The sequence below is a fragment of the Henckelia pumila genome, chromosome 3 (genome assembly GCF_033568475.1).
Source record: "Henckelia pumila isolate YLH828 chromosome 3, ASM3356847v2, whole genome shotgun sequence".
Taxonomy (NCBI): Eukaryota; Viridiplantae; Streptophyta; class Magnoliopsida; order Lamiales; family Gesneriaceae; genus Henckelia; species Henckelia pumila.
The window spans coordinates 16084001-16108447 of record NC_133122.1 but is presented as its reverse complement, the minus strand read 5'-3'; the positions used below and the strand labels follow the sequence as shown (position 1 = coordinate 16108447).

At 34.2% G+C, this 24447-nt stretch overlaps 2 protein-coding genes and 1 long non-coding RNA gene across 3 annotated transcripts; all 3 read left to right on the top strand.

Moving 5' to 3' along the window:
- The first annotated feature begins 3781 nt into the window (after positions 1-3781).
- LOC140888138 (secoisolariciresinol dehydrogenase-like) lies at positions 3782-4784 on the top strand. Its single transcript, XM_073295824.1, has 2 exons — positions 3782-3855; positions 3989-4784. The coding sequence occupies exons 1-2, from the start codon at positions 3824-3826 to the stop codon at positions 4782-4784; spliced, it is 828 nt and encodes a 275-aa protein (XP_073151925.1). The 5' UTR covers positions 3782-3823.
- A 3873-nt stretch (positions 4785-8657) lies between these two features.
- On the top strand, positions 8658-9808 carry LOC140892022 (secoisolariciresinol dehydrogenase-like). Its single transcript, XM_073300749.1, has 2 exons — positions 8658-8782; positions 8867-9808. Exons 1-2 carry the CDS (start codon positions 8733-8735, stop codon positions 9669-9671), a joined length of 855 nt encoding a protein of 284 aa, XP_073156850.1. The 5' UTR covers positions 8658-8732; the 3' UTR covers positions 9672-9808.
- A 12405-nt stretch (positions 9809-22213) lies between these two features.
- Positions 22214-23320, top strand: LOC140893173 (uncharacterized). Its single transcript, XR_012153051.1, has 3 exons — positions 22214-22545; positions 22633-22656; positions 22925-23320. It is a non-coding gene; the product is annotated as an uncharacterized lncRNA (long non-coding RNA).
- Positions 23321-24447: the final 1127 nt, after the last annotated feature.

The window sequence follows — 24447 nt, the reverse complement described above, 5'->3', positions numbered from 1 at the left end:
ATGGTTAAGAGTAAACCTGGAGATTCATAGAGCAAGTATCAGTTGATCAAGTGATCGTTAAGGAAAAGCAAGGATTTGGCCTCTGCTCAAAACCAAGATTCATTCAAACAAGGTAACCTTCCTAAACCTCCTGCAGCCCTTAATTCAAAGAAAAAGTCAAAATACATTAATCATGTCATCATCCTTTATAAGAAATGGAAGATTAATAATAAAAAACTGGTTCGAAATAGAAGATGATCATGAATATGATACATTTCGTGAATATCGTTTAAATACTTCTGATTTAACCATATTTGAATCAATTTATCAACTAAAATTTGTATTAATAATCCATGAATGGAACCAAACTAATATGAAAATATTTATCTGTTATAAATTAATCAGATTTGTAAATCCATGAATCAGATCTGTAAATCCATGAATAAGAAAATTCATACGAATTTGAAGAATTCCGCAACCTGGTATCAGAGCTTAAATTAAGCAGATTATTAATGCCTGAATTAACTTTAGATATTGAGATTAAAAATTTATTTGATAAAATAATCTTACTAAAAGATTTACGTCAAATAGATCAATTATGGAATAAAATAAAAGATCTCCAAACCTTTTATTTCAAAAATCATAAAAAAGAGCATTTTTCAAGCAACTGGAAAATGATAATTCAAATTTCTGAAAACGATGAAATTGAAGACATAACAATATGTTATGAATAAGAACAAACTTTGTTATCGAAATCCGATCAACAAAAACAAAATAATAAAAGTAACAATTTTTACTAAATGGAAAATGTATGAAAATACAAAAATGAATATCTTTAATTTATATTCTCAAAATATAAATTTTGATATAGAAAATTGTGAAAACAATTTGAAACATCTTAAAAATTGTCAATCTTCAATTGATAGTTTCGAAGATTTTTAGAATTTATTAGAACAGATAGATTCAACAAAAAGGCTTTTAATAGCCTTAAGAAAATTAAGAAGTTCTATCATCTGTTAAAATGACAGAAGTAACAATTCCAAATCAAAACAACCTGGTAGATGAATCTGAAGAATCTGAAGAAAACCAAGAGTATAATTTGAATATTATATTCAATCAAAGTAAGTTTGCTGAAATACAGAAAACATGGTTTTCTAATTCAAAAAAAAATCTAATAGACCAACCAGGAATACTAAGTAAGATTTTAAATTTTATTAATCCCAGAAAAAATTTAATTTATTATTCGATTCGTACAAAAGAACGATCTTGTAAAATAAATAACGAATCAAGGTCTAATACTCTGAAGTTATTAACAACTCAAGATATTAATACCATCATGGCAAAAGCCAGTGAAAAAGAACGATCTGAACTGAAATATGTTCATATCGGAGGAATTGAAATAATAATATCAGCTCACTACCGAGAAGGAATAGATACACCAATTGAAATAACAGTTCGTGACAAAAGAATACGTAATTTCGAGGATTCTATCCTTGGAAAAATTGAAGGAAATTTATGTTACAAAAAGATGAAATTTTGTATTTATCCACAATACAATATATCTCTTTTTGATAAAAACATAAATGACGTTTTAACATTAGATTATTAATTTTATAGAAATAATATTATGTTAACAGAAAACCATCCGATCAATATAAACTATGTTGTCGGTTTAGCAATAAGTAATAATTCTCAAACATGAATAATTTCAACAAAACCAACTATTTCTGTTGAAAAAATGTTTGAAAATATTACAAGAATTGAACACCCTCGAAAAGCATTTATTGAAGAAATAAATCCCTATAAAAGATGGAGTTCAGATGACCTCCAAATCACAAAACAGTCTGTACCAAGAAGATCATTATCATTTGCTAGAAATGATGAAGATATTCTTGATAAGATTGGAACCATGAATCAAAATATTCTTAAAATTAAACAAGCTATTGTTAATGAGTCAACCTCATCACAATGACTTCCTTAATAAAATTAGAAAAAGATCTAGGAGATTTAGAAAATAATATTAATAAGATCAATCTATCAATACAAGAATTAGAGAAGAATTTCAAAGAATATATTGATTTAGCAACGACTAGATTAATAATTGAACAAGAAAGACATAGTAATGAAATATTAAACTATCTTAATGAAGTTCTTCCAATAGATAAAGGAAAAAGAAAAATGGAGGAAGAACCACCATTCAAAATTGAATCATGGTATAGAAATTCCCTTAGTTATGGCAAACATAAGTATGGAGATATTTAGTGAAATCGACTCATCTGATTTTGAACAAATAGGAGTAAATACAAAAGAATTATATCATTCACATCAGGACTCAAAACAATACAGAGATATGGATATTTCAGAATCAGAATCCGAAGATGATTCTAGACCACGATTAAATCTACGAACGAATGTAGAAGGTAGTGGTGGAAGAGATGATGAAGAATTTAAATATAACAGAGACCAATACTCTGGATCTTATAAAGATGTTAGAGATATTCTTAGAGAATCAAAAACATCAGGATTTGTGAAACAGAATATCTTAGATTTAGGTTGTTCAACAGCCAAAGAAAGAAAATCAAAGATAGATCATTGGGCAAATGAACTATCAGTACAAATTCAATTAACACCATTATTAGACAAAAATGAAAATATTCAAGTTTTAACTTATGGGATGATAAAAATGACACTGGTAGGAGCAGTAAGAACTTGAGCTGAAAACCTAGTAATTACTAATCTACCACAAGGAATGACAAGACATCGATATTTCGAACTATTTGTTGATGCCTTGTACCAAGAATTTTTAGGAGTTTCTAATAATGATGCTAATTTGGTAGCTAAGAATATAGAACAAAATAGAGCAATCTTTATATTAGATAATATTAAATTATGCAATTTATGTTACTTAGAAGAATTTATTTGTGATTATGAAACAAACTATTATCAATTAATAGATGCTGATAAAAAGAAACATTATAAACTAAGTATCTTTAATAAGATACCTAATATACCTATACACAGTAAAAATGAATTCTTAACTAGTCCTTATGCTAAAACTTTAGGAGGAGCTATTAAATTCATCAAAGACATAATAACAAAGAAATGTTATGAAGTAACACTAAATAAAAGAATCTCTAAATCCTACAAACAAAACAATAAACTTTGTTGTGACAAAATGGAATTCACAGTAAAAGAATACGGTTGCAAAACAAACATGTCACACAAATATTTAAAACGACAGAAACAGAATAAATTTAATAAACCTTATAAATCTTTTAATAAGAAATTTATTCCCTATAAGAAAAAGAAATTTAAAAAGAATTTCTTCAGAAAACCTTATAAAAGAAAATTTTATAAAAAGTTTGATAACAAAAAACCACCTTGCCCAAAGGGTAAAGGAAAGAATTGCACATGTTGGTTGTGCAACGAAGAAGGACATTATGCGAATGAATGTCCAAAACGAAACGAAAAGAAAAATAAAATTAAACTTCTTGAAGAAATATATACTATTGGATTCTATCCCGTAGAAACAATTGAATTTTCATCCGACGATGAAAATATTTATTATCTTGATGAATCAAGTGAATCAGATTTTGAATCTGATTCCACATGTAATAATTCAAGAAATAATAATGATTAAAATAACGACAAGGGCATTTTCGGAAAGACAAATATAGGGAGTAAATTGAAAGTTATGTTTGATTTAGGAAGTTATCTACAAGTTGCCCTAGATTTAATTAGCAATATATATATTAGACATCTCAATATACATGTCATAATTAGTTTTGCGTAATTTCTTGGACTACCGTTCAATTTCTCCACTCTCTTTTCCGATCCCACAGACATGGCAACGGTTCTTCCTGGAATCGCAAGGAGGTAAACATAGTTAGATTATTTATTGTATGTGTCCCTTACGTTTTTCCTAGTTGATGCACGAAGTTTCTTAAGTCAATCCATGCATGCAATATATATATATATAATTCATCTGTTGCCATGTGATTTGACATAGGCTGGAAGGAAAAGTAGCCTTGATAACCGGCGGAGCGAGCGGCATCGGCGAATGCACGGCCAAGCTCTTCTCCAAACACGGTGCAAAAGTCATCGTGGCCGATATCCAAGACGAACTAGGCCAGTCTGTCGTCAAATCCATAGATCTTTCGAACTCAACCTACATCCACTGCGACGTAACCAACGAAGACCACCTTAGAACTGCCGTCGACACCGCCATCTCAAACTACGGAAAGCTCGACATTATGTTCAACAGCGCTGGAGTTTGCGACCCACCCAAGTCCCGAATCACCGACAACGAGAAAGCCGAGTTCGAACGCATCCTGAGCATCAACACCACAGGTGTTTTCCTCAGCATGAAGCACGCGGCTCGCGTCATGGTCCCAGCACGGCGTGGCAGCATCATCTCCATGTCGAGCGTGTGCGCGGGGATTGGAGGCATCGCCTCGCACGCGTACACAAGCTCAAAACATGCAGTGGTGGGGCTCACCAAGAACTTGGCAGTGGAGTTGGGGGCGTTTGGGATTAGGGTGAATTGTATGTCACCTTACGGGCTGGCTACGCCTTTGTCGAACAAAGTTTTGAACTTGGACGATGAAGGGGTGGAGCGGGTTATGGTTGCGGCGGCGAATCTTAAAGGATGTGTGCTTAAGGTGGATGATATTGCGAATGGGGCGCTGTTTCTTGCAAGTGATGAGTCCAAATATGTGAGTGGCCATAATTTGTTTATAGATGGGGGAATTGTGGTTACTAATTCAGCCCTTCATATCCTCAAAGGTGTTGATGGAAAGATTTAATTCAGATGCTAAATTTTGATTTTTTACTACTGAAAATTCTAAATTGACATCGTAAATTGCTGAATTTTCGAAAGTCATACAAGCTTTGAAAAATTAAAATTTAGTGTATCAAAATCAAACTTATCGACACCCAAAATTAGACAAGTTAATTGACGAAAAAATCATTTTTTTTTATAAAAAAAAGGTAGTTATAACATCACTTTATTTGAAAATACTAAAATAAAATGCGAGTGAAAATAAAATAAAATTGACAATATTTCTTGTTTCTTTCCTGGTAGCTTTTCTATATTCATGGATCCATGAATTGAAGTACAACTATTTTTAGTTTTAAAATTCTAAATTAATTACTAATATTATAAAAATTTAGCAATTGATAATAATTTACTGAAAAAATCGACAATATCTAATGAAAATCAACAAAAAAAACTAGTTACACCTTCTAACTACATTCATCCCATCTATGCATATTTATTTCTTCAATCAAAAACAGATTAAAACATTAAAATTATAAGTCAATGGACCTCAAAGACAATTAATACACCTTATCTTGATGATTGAATTAATATATATATATATATATATATATAATATGTAATTGGAAATATTACATAGCACTAGTGGTGCACTCTGTTTTGATTTAATTGAGTGCAGATGCAAGCTGTGTGCGTCCATGCAAAAAACACATGGGGGGCTAATGCTACTTGCCTACTTAAATTAAATGTGGTGTTGAGATATGAATCTGCCACCCGATTGGGTAGTTGAATTGGAGCGTTTTATTAAATGCCAGGTTTTAATTCTTTTGACTTTAAAAACTTCATGAATTCTTGAAAAAAATTTAAAAAATATATATATGTCTAGCTAGATTTTTATTTCTTAATGCAAAATATTAGCCCAATGTAAAAAGGGTGAACGAGCTAAGTTGAGCGCAAGTTCCAAAATCTTCGATTTTATATATATACAATTTTGCTATTCTGCCCACTCACCGTGCCCACCTAATGTGCCCGGCCACCATGAGGTGTCACTCAACTATTGGATGTGATTAATTGTGCGTCCAATAGTTGAGTGTCACCTCATGATGGGCACATTATGTGGACATGATGGGTGGGCAGAATAGCAAAACTCTATATATATATATATTTTTTTTTTTCTTGTTTTTTTTATCGAAGTTGTAAGCTAGCTCGAACTAAGTCGATATATCTTATGACTTCTTGTATATCATTTGATCCGAAATTTATTATAAATAAGGATACCATGTATTATATTATGTTATGATAAAAAAAAAATATTGGATCACGTTGTTTTAGAAATATGTTGGATCAGTTTCTATGAGGATGGAGATAAATGCCTGAAAATTAGTTTCTCAATGCTTTTTGATGAAGGCAAAATGCTTAATGTGGAAGAAAGGGGTCAAATGTGAAATAATGTTTTTGATCGTGATTAAGTTCGAGTTAGAGATTGAATTTAATAAAACACAAAAAAAATCCAGTGAGTTGGTATCACGAGCCAGTTTCGTGAAACTGATATCTTATTTAGATTATCTATAAAAAAAATATTAATTTTTGTTATAATTATAAAAATGAACAAATTAATGAATCGTTGTCATCAATTAATTAATAAAATAGTTTTCTAATTTTTCAACGCTTTATTTAAGTCCCTACTGTCATATTTGCTAAATAAATTGTGGAAAACATGAAAGTCGTATTTTTTAAAAATAGAAAGTAAAATGTAGCTAGAAGGCGGGCTAGACTCAACTAGCTTAAAGAATAAATTCCCGAATAAAATAGAATAATTCACTAACCGGACTTGAATTTAATTTGATTATCCTAATAGTTTTCTTGTTAGACAGTCTCACATTTTTATATTCGAATGGACTCAATCTATATTAATTTGTAGTGGAAAATAATATTTTCAACATGAAAAATAATATTTTTTCATAATTCAAATATTAATCTCAGAAATTGACTCATGATCAAACGATTTCATATCAGTTTTTTATGTGATAAATATTATCGGAATAGGTTTAATCCATACACAAATATTATTTAGTGATCATTGAAGTAAGATGCAACGCGATAAATTATTGACATAATGTTTTCCATGGTAGTGAAAGAAAAAGTAACATGGATTCTTGTCATTAAAGGTCAGCCGATTTTTGTATTTTTATTTTACTAAAAATGTTTAAAATTTATAAAACCAAGTCTGGAATTACAGCTTCATAAATCAAAGTAGGAGAAGGAGACACTCCTCCCACTAGACCAGTCATAATAACAGCCTTCCTAATTAAAGTATGAGTAGTCTGATTCACTTATCGTTTTGCAACAAAATACTAAAGTATATCTGAAGCAAAGATATTTCAATCTTAAACAATAAGACCCAAAATTGATGCGTACAATGTTGGTTTTAAAATTGTATTAACATACACATAATTATATATCTAGGAAATATTTTTTCTTCCAATCAGCAAATTATTTACTTCATCTTAAAATATATAACTAAAGCAAAATTTGTGAAAGAAAAGCTTAAAAATGATTCCTAGAGGTATTCCAAAACAATACCCAAGTGAATTCAAATTAAAACTGACGGCTCGACCCCGTGTTCCGATGTTTGTATCAAAAAGACTTTATAAATCAATCAATATATATTGATCGCACTTTAAGAATAAATCGATCTAACTCATCAAGAAATTGTATATAGGTGTGGCATATGGTGTAGTCGCGGACTCGCGGAGGCTATAAAAGATACTCTAAAATTTTATTGTTTATATCACTTCAACATATGCCACGGTCGACGAATGGAGTAACTTATCTTTTGACCCGTAAATAAAGTTGTCATACGGGTCAACTTATTGCAAGGCGGGCCGCCCACCAAAAATCCACCGTTTGACGGGCCGACCCACTATCCCGACGGGCTGGAATTATTCAACCACACCCAATCCAAGGTGGGTTGCGGGTTAGGCGGTTGGCTAACTACAAATCAAAATAAATAAAAATCATTAAATATTAATAGAAACATATTAATAAAATGTTTAATTATTGATTTTATATGTGTAAATTTTATATAAAATAATTAATACAAAAAAAATTCACAACTTTCATTAAAAAAATATATATCACAATAAAAGTAAAAAAAAAAATAATAATTCTATAAGCTCGCGGGCTAACCCTCGCGGGTCATGGGCCTTAGCGGGTCAGCCCACATAGGCCAATCTTTAGTTGGATTGAAAATTTTTTAACCCAATCCACTTAAATTGTGTGGCGGGGGCGACCCGGTTGGCCTAACCCGGCTCTATTTGTAAAGCTATGTTATCTCATTCAAACCTACAATGGATTAATATAGATATTTCTTATTCATTTCAAAACAGTGTAGCTAAGGATATTGTACTTTAATATAATGGAAGGTTTTATTATTTATTTATTTTTATTTTTATTTTTTAAAAAAAAGAGAAATTGTATAGAGGTGTGATTTTAAAACAACAAGACTAAAAATCGATATATAACACAACATAATTTTCTAAAATGGACAATCAAACTTCAAACTTATGGAGAAATAAAAATTAATTACCTATGTAAGGTAGTGTTTGCAACCTCTAAAAATAAGTTATTATGGAGATTCTTTTCACAAATTAATGAAAAAAATCTTTATATTCATTTATTTTTAGAGGTGGCAAACACTACTAAATAAGATATGAAGCACATAATTGTATAAGAGAGTCGTAAATCATTATATTGTCCATAGACTTCATACATATAGATTTATCATTTATCTACTGTACTGTCATTTTTTATCATCTCGTCGTTCCAAGTTCCAACCTAACCGTATCTAATATATTAATTTTATTTTTTTTAAAAAAATAATAATAATAATCATATGACTTGGTCTGATTAGTGATTACTCTATAAATTCTACTACACAACTTCACCAAATGATATCCAAAAACATAAAAGAAAAATGAATGGTTTCATCAAAGCTGAAGGCAAATATCTCATGTCAAGATCAAGGTAAAACTATTCAATCCTCCATTGATCAAATCCTCAAATGCAATGTTTGTCCTAAGATCTCTTTAACTATTTCCACGCGTGCAGATTAGAAGGCAAAGTCGCCATTATCACCGGCGGCGCAAGCGGCTTCGGCGAGGCCACGGCCAGGCTTTTCGCCGTCCACGGTGCCAAAGTCATCATCGCCGACGTGCAAGACGACAGGGGACGGTCCATTTGCGAAGAAGTCAATCTCCCGGAACAAATCTCGTACGTCCATTGCGACGTAACCAGCGACGAAGACGTGAGGAACGCCGTCGATCTCGCCGTCTCCAAGCACGGCCAGCTCGACATCATGTTCAACAACGCCGGGATCCCCGGGGACCTGGATTTCGCCATCGCCGACGCGGGAAACGATAACTTCAAGAGGGTTTTCGAGGTGAACGTGTACGGGGCGTTCTTGGGATCCAAACACGCCGCCAGGGTGATGATCCCGGCGAGGAAGGGGGTGATACTGTTCACGGCGAGCCTTGCTTCGGTGGTCTCCGGCGAGTCGCCGCACTCTTACACGATGTCGAAGCATGCGGTGGTGGGGATGATGAAGAACCTCTGCGTGGAGCTGGGGAAGCACGGGATCAGAGTGAACAGCATATCGCCTTGCGCGGTGGCGACGCCGCTGCTGACGAGGAAAATGGGGGTGGACAGGGAGGTGGTGGAGAGTATTATCTGCGCCTCCGCCAACTTGAAAGGGGCGGTGCCGACGGAGCAGGACGTGGCGGAGGCGGCGCTGTACCTGAGCAGCGACGAGTCTAAGTTTGTGAGCGGGGTGAATCTTGTGGTGGACGGTGGTTACCACACCACTAACCAGAGTTACAGCAGGGAGATTCAAAACGTTTTGTTCCCAAAGTCGTGATTTCTACACTTAATATTATTATTTTGAGCTTTTTTTCACCATATTAACCCAAAAAATAAAAATAAAAAAACTAGATATATGTTCTGTTTTTCCAACGGATTTTTTTATTAATCTAAGTGGAAAAAAAATATTAGATGTTTGCTAAAAATATTGTTCTTCATTCAGCATATAGATCATTAATTGGCCCGTCCCATAGTACTAGGGTGCAATCAAGTCGAGTCGAGTATCATACTACTCGAGCTCGACTTGTATTTATCTATTCGAGCTCGATCGAGTAACTAATTTCATACTCGAACTCGACTCGTGCATATTTCGAGTTACTCGAGCTCGAGCTCGAAAAATAAATAAATATATATATAATAAATAAATAAATTGAAAAAAAATTATATATTATGTATTATCGACTAGCTTGAGCTACTTGAACACACATATTTAATACTTGAACTCGAGCTCGATTTATGTTCGAGCTACTCGAACTCGAGTCGAGTTTTGACCGAGCTGTTCACGACTTGCTCATGAGTAGCTTGACTCGTTTTTACCCCTACATAGCACATTTGCCTCTAAAATTTTATATAATGTTAGTTTGGATCTATTGGCAAAATTAATCAAAAAGATTTTTCTGGATGTATATTATAATTATCACCGTTATAGGTGTTAGTGTTTTAGTTTCTGTCCCACATCGGTTGACTAAATAACCTGGGAACCCTTTATATAAACAAGCAAATCTCCCCTCTTGAGCTAGCTTTTGAGGTGAGTTAGATCTAAGTCAATTTCTAACATGATATCAGAGTCCGGGTTCTACCGTTATGTGTTGGACGACCCATAGTTGGCATCACCCGTCTCATAGTTGGCCACCCGTTAATATCTCCACGCTCCATCCTGGGCGTGAGAGGGGTATGTTGGTGTCTTAGTTTGTGTCCCATTTCGGTTGACTAAATAACCCGAGAGCCCTTTATATAAATAATGACAATCCTCACCTCTTGAACTACTTTTGAGGTGAGTTAGGTCAAATCATTTCTTAACAATAGGTCAGATATTTCAATGTAACGTCATTGGCGATTAAGAATTTGCAGGGACTATACAAACTAGGAAACGTGACTTTATTTTAAAATTATTTAGGATTTAGACGGACACTTCTATTTCACAATTGTCTTCATCTTCTTCTTCAATGACTAGTGTTCCTGCCAACAGTTAATAATTTATAACGAAAAAAATTAACTTTTTAATTTATTAAAATAAATTGTTACAAAACTCTCGTGATATGGTATCACGAATCAATTTTGTGAGACGAGTTCTAACGAATATAAATTTGTAAGTCTATCTTACATTTGACTTACTCATATCATCATGAATTATAAATATACGGATCAAGATATAGTATTATATGAAAATAAATAAATACTGTAAACTGTTAAGTAATACATTGTGATTCATTTGTCCATGTGCAGAACATTTATAAATACTGTTATGCGGTACTGATGGAAGATTCAACATTAAAGAGTGGTCCATTTTCAGGACTAAATATTATAGTGCATCCCTATTAAAAAAAAATAATAATAAATATAAAAGAAAATTAACTCAAGATTTTACAGAATACTCATATTTTGGTGCACGAGTTGTGTACTTATACAATATGCTTTCTAACGAAAACGGAAAAGAAATAAATGGTAAATTTAAAAGAGCAAATTGGTGATAAATCTTCAAACCCAAACTTGATTTTGTCCTATCTTCCTACCCATAAGATTCTTTGCAATAACTTCCTAGGACCCCAAAACTTGAATATTTAATTGTTTAATTCTTGTACTGGATTTATGTTTTTTTATGCTAAAAATCTAAAGACTTTATGTTAAAATCTGAAGATTTTGTGCTTATTCATGGTACAAAGAATTATCCGTAAAAATGATATCAGAGCCTTAGGTTAATTATTCAGACATAATATTATTCGTTAATTCATGCTTTTCTTTGTTGAGGAGAAGATTTTTTTTTAAGATGACTTCAAACGAAGGTTTGAATCAAGAGGATTTTATTCATATGAAATCCTATAAACAAGTTAATCTATTCACAATAGATTACTTACAACATGTTGTGATTAATGCTTTTAATTTTGAAGAGATAAAGAAAAAATGATTTCTAACTCTTAATTTTTAGAGATTACCCCAGATTTCTCTAAACTCTCCGGAGATCTTAGAGAAATTCAAAAGACGGTACAATATTACAGCAATCAGCTGTATGAAATACCTCGAAAAATTGAAGAAATCCTTAAGAAACAAGAAGAAATTCTTGAAAACCTAAAGGATCTTCAAAATAAAATCATAAATCTAGAACACACTTCGGGTTCTAGAAAAGGAAATACAGGAGGAAGGTTACCACTCTCATTTGGTACCGAACCTTTGTTACATCATAAAGGTAAAACCAAAATGGTCCAAAAACCGTTAACCAATGATGAAATGATGATTAATCTTATAAAAACAGTATCAGAGAAAACACTATCTGATGACTACTTTAGAAAGATTAAATCTCGAGAATCTACAAGATCTTGCGGATTTTTTTGCGAATCTCAAAGTAGTAGATCTAAAAATGAATTTCCCTGAGGGTGAACAACCCATAGGAAATCACCCAAGATATGTGGTTAAAACAGAAGAACCACATAGTGAGTTCCAGGTTGGAGAAAATTCACATCCAGCAGGAACCAGATCAAGAAGGAGTAAAATCCCTCTCCATCAAACTCCTTACGGAAAAACTGTTTTAGATCCAATACATCCTTATGGGGTTATGTTAAACCTTGATGTTTTGGACTTCAAAAACAGAGAAGATCTTATAGATGATTAAACGTCAGCTATGATGTGAGACCTCGATTCTAAACATCTAATCTCGAGATAAACAATAATAAAGCATACAAGATCCAAGATTAGAAGCAATTTTTTTTTTTTAAAAGGATGCTCGCTCGATCGGTAGAACTTTACCGATCGAGCGGGCCATAAATAATCCAGTCTCTGCCGAGACTTACAAAAGCTCGCCGCTCGATCGGTCAAAACTTACCGATCGAGCGGCACAAAAACTTTAAACTTTCTGCCTCAGCTCAGGAGGTACTCGCTCGATCGGTAAGATTCAACCGATCGAGCGGCACAATTCTGCAGAAAAGAAAACAAAGTTTTCTCAACTCTAATCAATTCTAAAACTTCCAAAACTAAATCCATTCTACATTCATAATCAATACAAGGTAGTTATAGAGTCATACAAACTCAAACTATTAGAACATGCATCAATCTTAGTTCCATAACTGATACAAAACGAGTTCGAATAAAATCTATGTTCGATTACATATTCGACTTCTAAAACAACAAGGCCTCACTCTATCAACTCATCCACCTAGCCATGCGATCTCTGACTCGGTCCTGCCACACCTGTTGCCAAGTACACATACAAACAAAGACAATAGCCGGATAATCCGGTGAGAATTGATATTCCCAGTAAAAGAGACTATCATGCATATCAATCAAACATATCAATCATGATACACAACAAATCCATCTTATATATCAACTTCAGATATAAATCACGTCAAGACATGTATGAACTTCCAATTATCTATCACATCAAGATCAATTCAAGTAATTCATTCAAGTACTGAATTAAAATGATATGCATGTCTTTAAAACTTCTGGATTATCAGACTAAGATAATCAAATGGAATTCTTCTTTCTTTCTTTCTTCGATTTGGGATCCCGAGGTTAAAATATCCAACAATCACATCGAACTTCCCTCTTGAGGTGGACGAGGCATATTTTAATCCTCTAGACTCCAGAGCATTATAGAGAGTTTATTTGACAAGGTATAAAATCTCCAACCAAGTCACTCAACTACAATCTCTAGATCGTCTAATCAAATTGAAATGAATCAAGGCTCAATATGAATGCATATGTCATCTCATGCATTCTAATATCATTTCAATCATCAGTTCATATAAGCATTCCATCATGCTTTCATTCATCAATTCAAATAATCATTCAAACATGATTTCGTCAATATAAATGCATATATAATCTCATGCATTCAAATAAACATTCAATCAAGCAAGTATGTGATTTTTTCGGAACACTCGAATCAAATCGGATTCGAGTTAATCGTTCCATTCAAGTCTAAGTCGTCTTTTACCTTATTCTCTTCGAAGGTACTGAAATCTGAAAATCAATAATAAGGATAATAATCAATATCCAAACAAATTCATTTGAAACTCAATCAACTTCTTCAATCGATAAATAAGAAAAACGATACTATACCGACTTCAATCTTCCAACTGACCAAAGCTGCTACCTCGCAACTCTGCTGACTTCAATTCAATCTATCATAAGAAGTCAATAGGATCAATATCGACATCCAAAAGCTCAATCAAACTCGATACGATCAAAATATTGAACGATGACCAAAACTCAAACTGACGGCATAACGGCTAAAAACTGATCAAACCGGAAATGCAGACAGCAATATATCAATTCAATAAACTCATAATCATCTCAATATCATCAAAACAATTCAAATCCTTCAAATCTAAAATCTCCATTTTTGAAATAATCTTCCAAAAATCAAAACAATTCTGAACGACGCTCTATTTCAAAACCGACAGAGAATAAACGATCAGAACTCTGCCAAGATCAACATACTCCAAAATCAATCGATTCTAACAACATCCGAAAATAGAAGTCTAGCTGATCGAAGAAAAACTTACTATAGAATGAAGCTCTCGCAGACGTGATCGCTAATCTGCCTTCAGAAATAAATTCCAACGGACGGATCGACAAAAACGGAGAATTCCAAAGCTTGAAACTCACTTTCCTCTCAACAATGGAGGAAAAAGGCGAGATGGGGGAGGAGAGAATGGAGGAGACCAAGTCAAATCCCTTATAAATATCTAACAAAACCCATTTTTGCATTTTAGTCCTTAAAAATTCCAAAAATTGCATTCTAGTCCCTGATCAAAATCGAATCGGCCCTCGACTTCTAAAATCTCTGATTATCTCAAATAAATTCCATTAAGATAATTTTGGGGCGTTACAATTCTCCCCCTCTAAGAATCGATTTCGTCCTCGAAATCAAACATGATTCTATCACAAGGTCGAGGCATGAATCAAAGGACTGCAATAAGAATTTACATCTCGGAACTAAGTCCAGAATCTGCCTTCAATCTAACTCTGAATCGTTCGTCTCAAACAGTTCGACATCTCAATCAATCAGAGAATGTCAGAAACTCTAGTTGATTATTTCATCAACACTCCGTCCATCTACCAAAAGTCAACTCATCGTCGTCAGAAAATTCTTCTAAACTCAGACACAATTCGAATCATCTTTCATTCTAACTCAAGAGACACAGAAAGTTCATCTCAAAAGGAAGGAGATCTTCATTTCTCCTCATACAACTTCTATAATGTGTCTCCAATAACTCGTCAAACTTTGTCGTTGCACGAAATTTCCACAAACAACAAGAATTCTGTCAACTAGTGCTAAGTCGAGCACTACTACTCAATGCAATTCTTCTAAAGTTCGACTCATCTGATCTGGCTGTACGTCGTTCTGAGGGTATTGAATCGAAAATAGATGAAATCAACAACAAAATTCTCTTCGAATTCTATGCCGAAAGAACAATTACCTCAAGAATCTCTGTCTAGACTGACAGACTTCGGCAATTCATGACATCTGACAACCTTTGACAAGATATCAATTCTCTCCTCTTCATCATAATCATTCTGTACATATAACTGTAACGGATCCTATCTATCGGTCAATCAAAATCAGACAGTAGATAAAATAAGAACAAATTCTTCGGTTCTAAACATCAGTTGCTGCATTCACCCTTCAGTTAAAAAGATTCAAATTGGAATTCTCAATAAGAAGAAAACCAAGTACTGCAAGATCATCAGTACTAAAACTCAGAATACAGAAGAACGGATAATCAGAAATTTCATCAACAGATAATAAGATCAAAGAAATTCATTCGGTTCAATCAGAATTTCGAACATCGAGATTAGTCTACAACTGATCGGCATACAATTTTGAAAAGATTGTAGAAGGCTCTGAACGATCAGTTCAATTCTCATATCCAGAAAGCAAGAAATTCATCAATAAGAATTCCTAATTTCAACTAATACTTCTGAGAGATTCGGTCAACAGAAAATTCTTCAACAATACAGGAGTATTCATCAAAACAAACGGCCTGTCAAAAGTTCAAAACGGGCGTACCTCAATTCGGAAATGATTCTGAGAAAAATTCTCTTCACGAACTTCCTGAAGATAAAATTCGGATCTCCATTCAGTGTCGAACTCGTTCTGACAATCGGGACCAAACTAGAAGTTCATTCTGAACAACTTCAGTCGTTCAATAACCACTGGCACATCAACCAGTTCAGGTTACAATTCAAAACATCAACTGTAAAGCTTCGAGAGTTCGTTCATACTATTCTGTAACATCAGTCAATCTACATAATAATCAAGAATTCTTAGAATCGAGAATTCTTAACGGAGTATTCCATCACTCGCTCAACGATACTCAGATAACATCTCAATACATCTATCCGGTGTCCAACAACCTCAGCTCGACATACTCATTCGATCTCTAGAGTATTCAATGCAACCAGTAACTCGAAACAGTTCGTATCTCAATTAATTCATGATTTAAAATTTAAATCACATATCCAAGTAATTCAAATAATTCTCAATCATAAAGCATGCTCGCATTGAATTTAATAAATCAATTAAATAACTCAAACACATGCGAGAAGCCAATTCAAGCGGACTCGATCTACCCGCTCACTCTAGTTCAGTCCAAGAATCTTATCTCTCTGATACCACTTAATGTGAGACCTCGATTCTAAACATCTAATCTCGGGATAAACAATAATAAAGCATACAAGATCCAAGATTAGAAGCAATTTTTTTTAAAGGATGCTCGCTCGATCGGTAGAACTTTACCGATCGAGCGGGCCATAAATAATCCAGTCTTTGCCGAGACTTACAAAAGCTCGCCGCTCGATCGGTCAAAACTTACCGATCGAGCGGCACAAAAACTTTAAACTTTCTGCCTCAGCTCAGGAGGTGCTCGCTCGATCGGTAAGATTCAACCGATCGAGAGGCACAATTCTGCAGAAAAGAAAACAAAGTTTTCTCAACTCTAATCAATTTTAAAACTTCCAAAACTAAATCCATTCTACATTCATAATCAATACAAGGTAGTTATAGAGTCATACAAACTCAAACTATTGGAACATGCATCAATCTTAGTTCCATAACTGATACAAAACGAGTTCGAATAAAATCTACGTTCGATTACATATTCGACTTTTAAAACCACAAGACCTCACTCTATCAACTCGTCCACCTAGCCATGCGATCTCTGACTCGGTCCTGCCCCACCTGTTGCCAAGTACACATACAAACAAAGACAACAGCCGGATAATCCGGTGAGAATTGATATTCCCAGTAAAAGAGATTATCATGCATATCAATCAAACATATCAATCATGATACACAACAAATCCATCTTATATATCAACTTCAGATATAAATCACGTCAAGACATGTATGAACGCCCAATTATCTATCACATCAAGATCAATTCAAGTAATTCATTCAAGTACTGAATTAAAATGATATGCATGTCTTTAAAACTTCTGGATTATCAGACTCAGATAATCAAATGAAATTCTTCTTTCTTTCTTTCTTCGGTTTGGGATCCCGAGATTAAAATATCCAACAATCACACCGAACTCCCCTCTCGAGGTGGACGAGGCATATTTTAATCCTCTAGACTCCAGAGCATTATAGAGAGTTTATTTGAAAAGGGATAAAATCTCCAACCAAGTCACTCAACTACAATCTCTAGATCATCTAATCAAATTGAAATGAATCAAGGCTCAATATGAATGCATATGTCATCTCATGCATTCTAATATCATTTCAATCATCAGTTCATATAAGTATTCCATCATGCTTTCATTCATCAATTCAAATAATCATTCAAACATGATTTTGTCAATATAAATGCATATATAATCTCATGCATTCAAATAAACATTCAATCAAGCAAGTATGTGATTTCTTCGGAACACTCGAATCAAGTCGGATTCGAGTTAATCGTTCCATTCAAGTCTAAGTCGTCTTTTACCTTATTCTCTTCGAAGGTACTGAAATCTAAAAATTAATAATAAGGATAATAATCAATATCCAAATAAATTCATTCGAAACTCAATCAACTTCTTCAATCGATAAATAAGAAAAACGATACTATACCGACTTCAATCTTCCAACTAACCAAAGCTTCTACCTCGCAACTCTGCTGACTTCAATTCAATCTATCATAAGAAGTCAATAGGATCAATATCGACATCCAAAAGCTCAATAAAACTCGATACGATCAAAATATTGAACGATGACCAAAACTCAAACTGACGGCATAACGGCTAAAAACTGATCAAACCGGAAACGCAGACAGCAAGATATCAATTCAATAAACTCATAATCATCTCAATATCATCAAAACAATTCAAATCCTTCAAATCTAAATCTCCATTTTCGAAATAATCTTCCAAAAATCAAAACAATTCCGAACGACGCTCTATTTCAAAACCGACAGAGAAATGAATCAAGGCTCAATATGAATGCATATGTCATCTCATGCATTCTAATATCATTTCAATCATCAGTTCATATAAGTATTCCATCATGCTTTCATTCATCAATTCAAATAATCATTCAAACATGATTTCGTCAATATAAATGCATATATAATCTCATGCATTCAAATAAACATTCAATCAAGCAAGTATGTGATTTCTTCGGAACACTCGAATCAAGTCGGATTCGAGTTAATCGTTCCATTCAAGTCTAAGTCGTCTTTTACCTTATTCTCTTCGAAGGTACTGAAATCTAAAAATTAATAATAAGGATAATAATCAATATCCAAATAAATTCATTCGAAACTCAATCAACTTCTTCAATCGATAAATAAGAAAAACGATACTATACCGACTTCAATCTTCCAACTGACCAAAGCTGCTACCTCGCAACTCTGCTGACTTCAATTCAATCTATCATAAGAAGTCAATAGGATCAATATCGACATCCAAAAGCTCAATAAAACTCGATACGATCAAAATATTGAACGATGACCAAAACTCAAACTGACGGCATAACGGCTAAAAACTGATCAAACCGGAAACGCAGACAGCAAGATATCAATTCAATAAACTCATAATCATCTCAATATCATCAAAACAATTCAAATCCTTCAAATCTAAATCTCCATTTTCGAAATAATCTTCCAAAAATCAAAACAATTCCGAACGACGCTCTATTTCAAAACCGACAGAGAATAAACGATCAGAACTCTACCAAGATCAACATACTCCAAAATCAATCGATTGTAACAACATCCGAAAATAGAAGTCTAGCTGATCGAAGAAAAACTTACTATAGAACGAAGCTCTCGCAGACGTGATCGCTAATCTGCCTTCAGAAATAAATTCCAACGAACGGATCGACAAAAACGGAGAATTCCAAAGCTTGAAACTCACTTTCCTCTCAACAATGGAGGAAGAAGGCGAGATGGGGGAGGAGAGAATGGAGGAGACCAAGTCAAATCCATTATAAATATCTAACAAAACCCATTTTTGCATTTTATTCCCTGAAAATTCCAAAAATTGCATTCTAGTCCCTGATCAAAATCGAATCGGCCCTCTACTTCTAAAATCTTTGATTATCTCAAATAAAGTCCATTAAGATAATTTTGGGGCGTAACATATAAGAATAGCAGCAAGGACATTAGATCTCAATAAAAAAGGATTAATTAAACTTCTAGAAATGAGTTTAATGGGATCTGTTAAGATCGCATGGGAGATGACTATGCCAGAAACTAAGGAATCAATCTTAGCAGGAGAATCCCTCAGCGAGATTGGAGAAAGAATGGCCACCCTATTTAAAGCACAATTCATAGGGGTGAACTATTTCAATAATCAAGATACAAAGAAAAAGAGAAGATATACTCAAGATCTTTATAGCCTCGAGTTACATGATATCTGCTTAGTTGATGAATACATTATGTTATTCACTAAATACAGATGGAATTCGGGAGTCGAGGAAAATATAGCTATTCAGCTATTTTTTGCAAAAATGCCAAGTCCCTGGAGAGAAATGCTGATTAAAGAATATGTTCCAGGCAATCTTGATACATTGGCAAGACGTGCCTCTTTTTTGAAAGGAAAATTAGCAGAATGGTGTCATATGGCAGCATTACAGAAGAACTATAAGAAAATAAGGGGTATAGATAAGCGTACACCTTTGTCTTGTAGAGAAAATGATCTTCCAATGATCATTGGAAACAGATCACAGAGATTTAAAAGGAAGAAATTCAGAAATAATCTCTATAATAAAGAATGAAAAGTTCTTGAAAACCAAGAACATTTTGGTCCAAAAAAAAGGCCAGATCCTATAGATCAGGTAGAAGAAGTGGACCTACAAGAACATCCCCAGCAATAGGCTCATCACAAAGCAGGGGAAGAACACCATCAAGAAGAACTTTCAGAAGAACTCATACAAGAGCAAGTGAAAGTTTCAAGGATTGCAACTGCTGGACATGTGGAGCAAGAGGACATATATCTACAAATTGTCCAGAAAACGAGAAAAAAGGAGTTAAACTCTTTGAAGCAACACCAGATATGGATGATGCGGTCTTCTTTCAAGATCTAGTCCAAGTATATCAATTTGAGAATATCCCCTCAGATGAAAGCATATACGAAGAAGAGATATTGTTTAGTCGAAAAGTTTCTGAGAATGAATCAGAATCAGAGTAAAGAGGAAGTATTTCGCCATGAAACACATGAAAGTTTGGCTGGGTTCTTTAGCCAAACCACGATATCTCATAATATGGTCCAAAGGATTATGAGAGAAAATCCAACATTACAGAAGTACCAAGGATTTTCGGCAGGACAAGTTGAAAGAGTCTTAGGAAACCTAGGGCTAAGACAAAAAAGACATAATTTGATTTATAAGGTATCTAGAAGGGAAATGACGATCCCTATGGAATTAACCAGTAATCAAATTGAAATGAAGTTAATTCCCTTTGAAGAAATTCGAGAAGAATTACAGAAATTAAAAGCAGAAGTAGCAAAGACAATGTCTTGGATTCATATTGGAGCAATCCAGATTATGATCAAGACTACTTTTAAAGAGGGAATAGATTCACCCATAGATATCGTAGTATGCGATAAAAGAATGGAAAATATACAAGATGCGATTCTAGGAACTATCTCGGGAAATTTATGTGCAGAAAAATTGTGGGAGTTATTTATCCAAGAATAGCCTACAATTTAGCTGATAGAGATTTTAGTCGAGCCTTGACTTTGCATCAAAACTTCAAGGAAAAAAGACTAATGAAGGAAGGTAATAGACCATATTCTATTACGTATCAAATTTCTTATGTTCTTTCTAATACTCACCATTCTGAATTATTTATTAGAAATGGGTTCATTGAAATTCCAGAGATCTTTGGGAAAGTTTCTCAAACAATATACCCGGAAAGAATCGAGTTTTCTTTAATTCAGGAAACAGACATTCAATTCAAGACAGACCGGTTCTATACAGAGACCTTAAAATAGAACCCCGAAGGTTATCTTTCCAAGGAGACAGCATGACAAGCAGGAGATGGGACAAATCTCCTATTCAAGAAATTCCACCAAAATAAAAAGAGTTTTCTATAATAGGAAAACTTAGAACTCCAGAAGGATGGAAAGAAGTAAAAATAGTATTCGAAATTACAAGTCATCGGAACTTGTTCCCTTGTAACTCGATTTACTATTTGGAACAACATGAAAAAGAAACTTACCAAGGAGTGATAAATATTGGAGAATTGGAAGTTCAAATCTGGGGAATTCCAGGAAAAGAAATGGATCAACTCATTCTTGGTCTATAATTTCTGGAGGACCAAAAACTATGAAAATGCCTTGAAAAAGGAATAGAGTTCATGGCAAAAGAAAAGACTTGGAGGATTCAATAAGAATTCTACTAAATGGAAAACCAAGAGAATTGGATAAGGAACAATCCCTTAATCAGATTCGAAAACTCTGTTCACAGACAGAGGAAGAAGCAACAGTTGAAATTAGTAAGTCATGAACATGATTTACTAGAACGCATTGAAGAAGTAGAAAGGAGTAACCATACTCTACCTTCTGAGGCCTTAGGGAAACTAAATGTAAATAGTCTTAATCGGATTACTGAGTTACAATACAGTCTGTTAAAAATGGCGGGGCCATTTTGTAAGGACCCGATACTAATTACCTTATTATTTGGCTAAATTTGATAATAATTATTTTAAAGTGGTGAATTAAAATAATTAAGCCAGATAATTAAATTGTGTGTTAAAAATATGTATTAAAAAATACCGGTGTATAGACTGTATTAAAATACATATTTAAATTTTTATGGCACACAAGAGTTGGAATTAATTTAACCGGGTCAAGTTTTAGACTCAATTAAAGAAATACACACATGGATATACATACACGCATAAAATCATTTCTCTCTCCTCACAATCCTCTCTCTCGGCCGTGCACTCTGTTCTCCTCTTCCTTCTTCTTTTCTTTTCATTTTCGTTGCCTTTGACCGGCGATATCTCCTCCGTCGTTGCTCCAAAAATTATTCCGAGTGTAGTTCCGGAATCATCGCGACGAGAGCTTTCTTTTGATACCAATTTTGTAAGCTTTTCTTACACTTTTTGAAAACCCAATTTCCGATCGACTCCGCCGTTCGCCGCCCCTGCTGCCGTCGATCGCCGCCGTGGTTAGGAGGAGTATTATTCCAGTCGTTTAGACCTTTAATTCGAAGTCTTGAGGTATATTTCGAGTTAGGGTTTGAATTGGGGAATTTTTGTTTGAATTCAAATCCAAATAATTGATATATGATTATTTGTTGGTTGTAGGTGCTATATTTGATCCGATTTGAGGTATAGATCGAATTTCCTATTTTTCTGGAATTTATTTCGAAAATTCAGTATGTGTATATTAGGGATTTTCGAATTATTGTGTTGAATTATTGAATGTTTGGGTCTTGGAATACCTTAGAATTAATATATAATAATTCTGGAATTTTTGGAAATTTATCGGAATTTTTCAGAATATTAATTTGGATATTTTTGACCCTAGGATTGAATATTTAAATTGTTTGGAAGTTGAAATATATGTTAGAATTGATGGAAATGATAATTGCCTCAGGTTTGAAGTAATTAGGATTGCACCAAGTTTGTAAAAATTACTTTGGTAATTATTTGGCAATTAAAGTACGGATTGATCGCTATCTTACAGCCTTTATGAGGATATGTAAAATGTCTAATTGCTATTTGAGGTATTGGCTTGTTTATATGTTTTATATGATGATTGTGATGAATGATGCATTGCATTCATATTGAGCCATTATTCTCTTATTCCTGAGATTGTTATCCACTCTTTAATGAGTTGTCTAGAAATCTGATGCTAGCGTAAGGGCCGCGCAGTTCTGCAGACTGTCCCCTTTGACGCGTACTGATGCAGGGCCGTGCAGTGTTTGAACTGTCCCCTAGCACAGGTGGCCACATATTAGCTATTGTTCTTTGGATCCAGATTTTGATATCCGATGTTCCTTGGTACCATTCACTTGCATTGCATTAGTTGTTTTACATATAATTTATTTTGCTGTAATTTATTTGATCTTCGTACTGGAGTTTGACCCCTGTCCCTCGGGACTGCTGTGGTTTTGTTGTTATTGCCATGGCAGGTAATACAGGTGGTTCTGTTGCCTCTGGTGGTACATCTGCCAGTGGAGCCAAGGGAGGGTATTGAGTCGTTGTGAGTTCCCAGTTATTATATATTATTATTGGAGTCTTTTATTTGCCGGGGAGATGCCCCGTGTATCTGTATTGATATTTTTGCGACGTTGGAATTTGCTTGTTGATGTGTTTAGCCTTGCCGGCTTGCATATGTTTTGTAGTAACCCAGAAACCATTTTAAGATAATAATATGTTAAACATGATTAAGGGTTGGTATTTAACCAATTTCGGAGTGTTATTGGACTTCAGAAGTAAAATTTGGGCTTTTTCATTTTGGGCCGGATAGTAAGTTCCGATCCCAGATAGTAAGCTCCGATCCTGGATAGTAAGCTCCGATCCTGGATAGTAAGCTCCGATCGGAACGGAAGCTCCGATCCTGGAACGGAAGTTCCTATCCCCAGCTGCCAGAAATGATCGATGACTCAGTCGCGAGTTTTGACAAGTGTCGATCATAGAGCAGATCGGAAGCTCCGATTGTAGATCGGAAGTTCCGTTCCTGGCGTGGCAGACATGCATGCAATGAGCTGGATCGGAAGCTCCGATCCCAAAATCGGAAGTTTCGATCCTGTCCGAGAAATTTGCCTATAAATAGGGCTTCTCAGATTCATTTCTGAATTACGAATTCCCGAGTTTCCTTCTTCAGTTATATAGTGTGAGTTATACACTTGAGGACCCTATCGGTTATAATAGAGGTTCTGGAATAACCAAGGTGTGGTTATAGTCATCCGGGACTAGCGACTTCAAAGGGCTATCGACGGACGAAGGTATGGTCCGGAAATCTATTTAAGTTTTGGGAGTACTTATTAGCTTAGTTAAGGCTTATAAAACTTGTGTAGTGATACGGTGAACTTTTGAATATAGGCTTGGAACCTAGGATCCTATTATACTTGAACTAGCCTAGAGGTACGTACACATTGACTGAGATTGCCAGCG

What these genes read in the sequence shown, in the direction of transcription:
- LOC140888138 (XM_073295824.1), top strand. Translation starts at nt 3,824, where the DNA reads ATGGCAACGGTTCTTCCTGGAATCGCAAGGAG. An exon ending in CTTCCTGGAATCGCAAGGAG is followed by an intron (nt 3,856 to 3,988) that starts GTAAACATAGTT and finishes GATTTGACATAG; the next exon opens with GCTGGAAGGAAAAGTAGCCT.
- LOC140892022 (XM_073300749.1), top strand. Translation starts at nt 8,733, where the DNA reads ATGAATGGTTTCATCAAAGCTGAAGGCAAATATCTCATGTCAAGATCA. An exon ending in TATCTCATGTCAAGATCAAG is followed by an intron (nt 8,783 to 8,866) that starts GTAAAACTATTC and finishes CCACGCGTGCAG; the next exon opens with ATTAGAAGGCAAAGTCGCCA.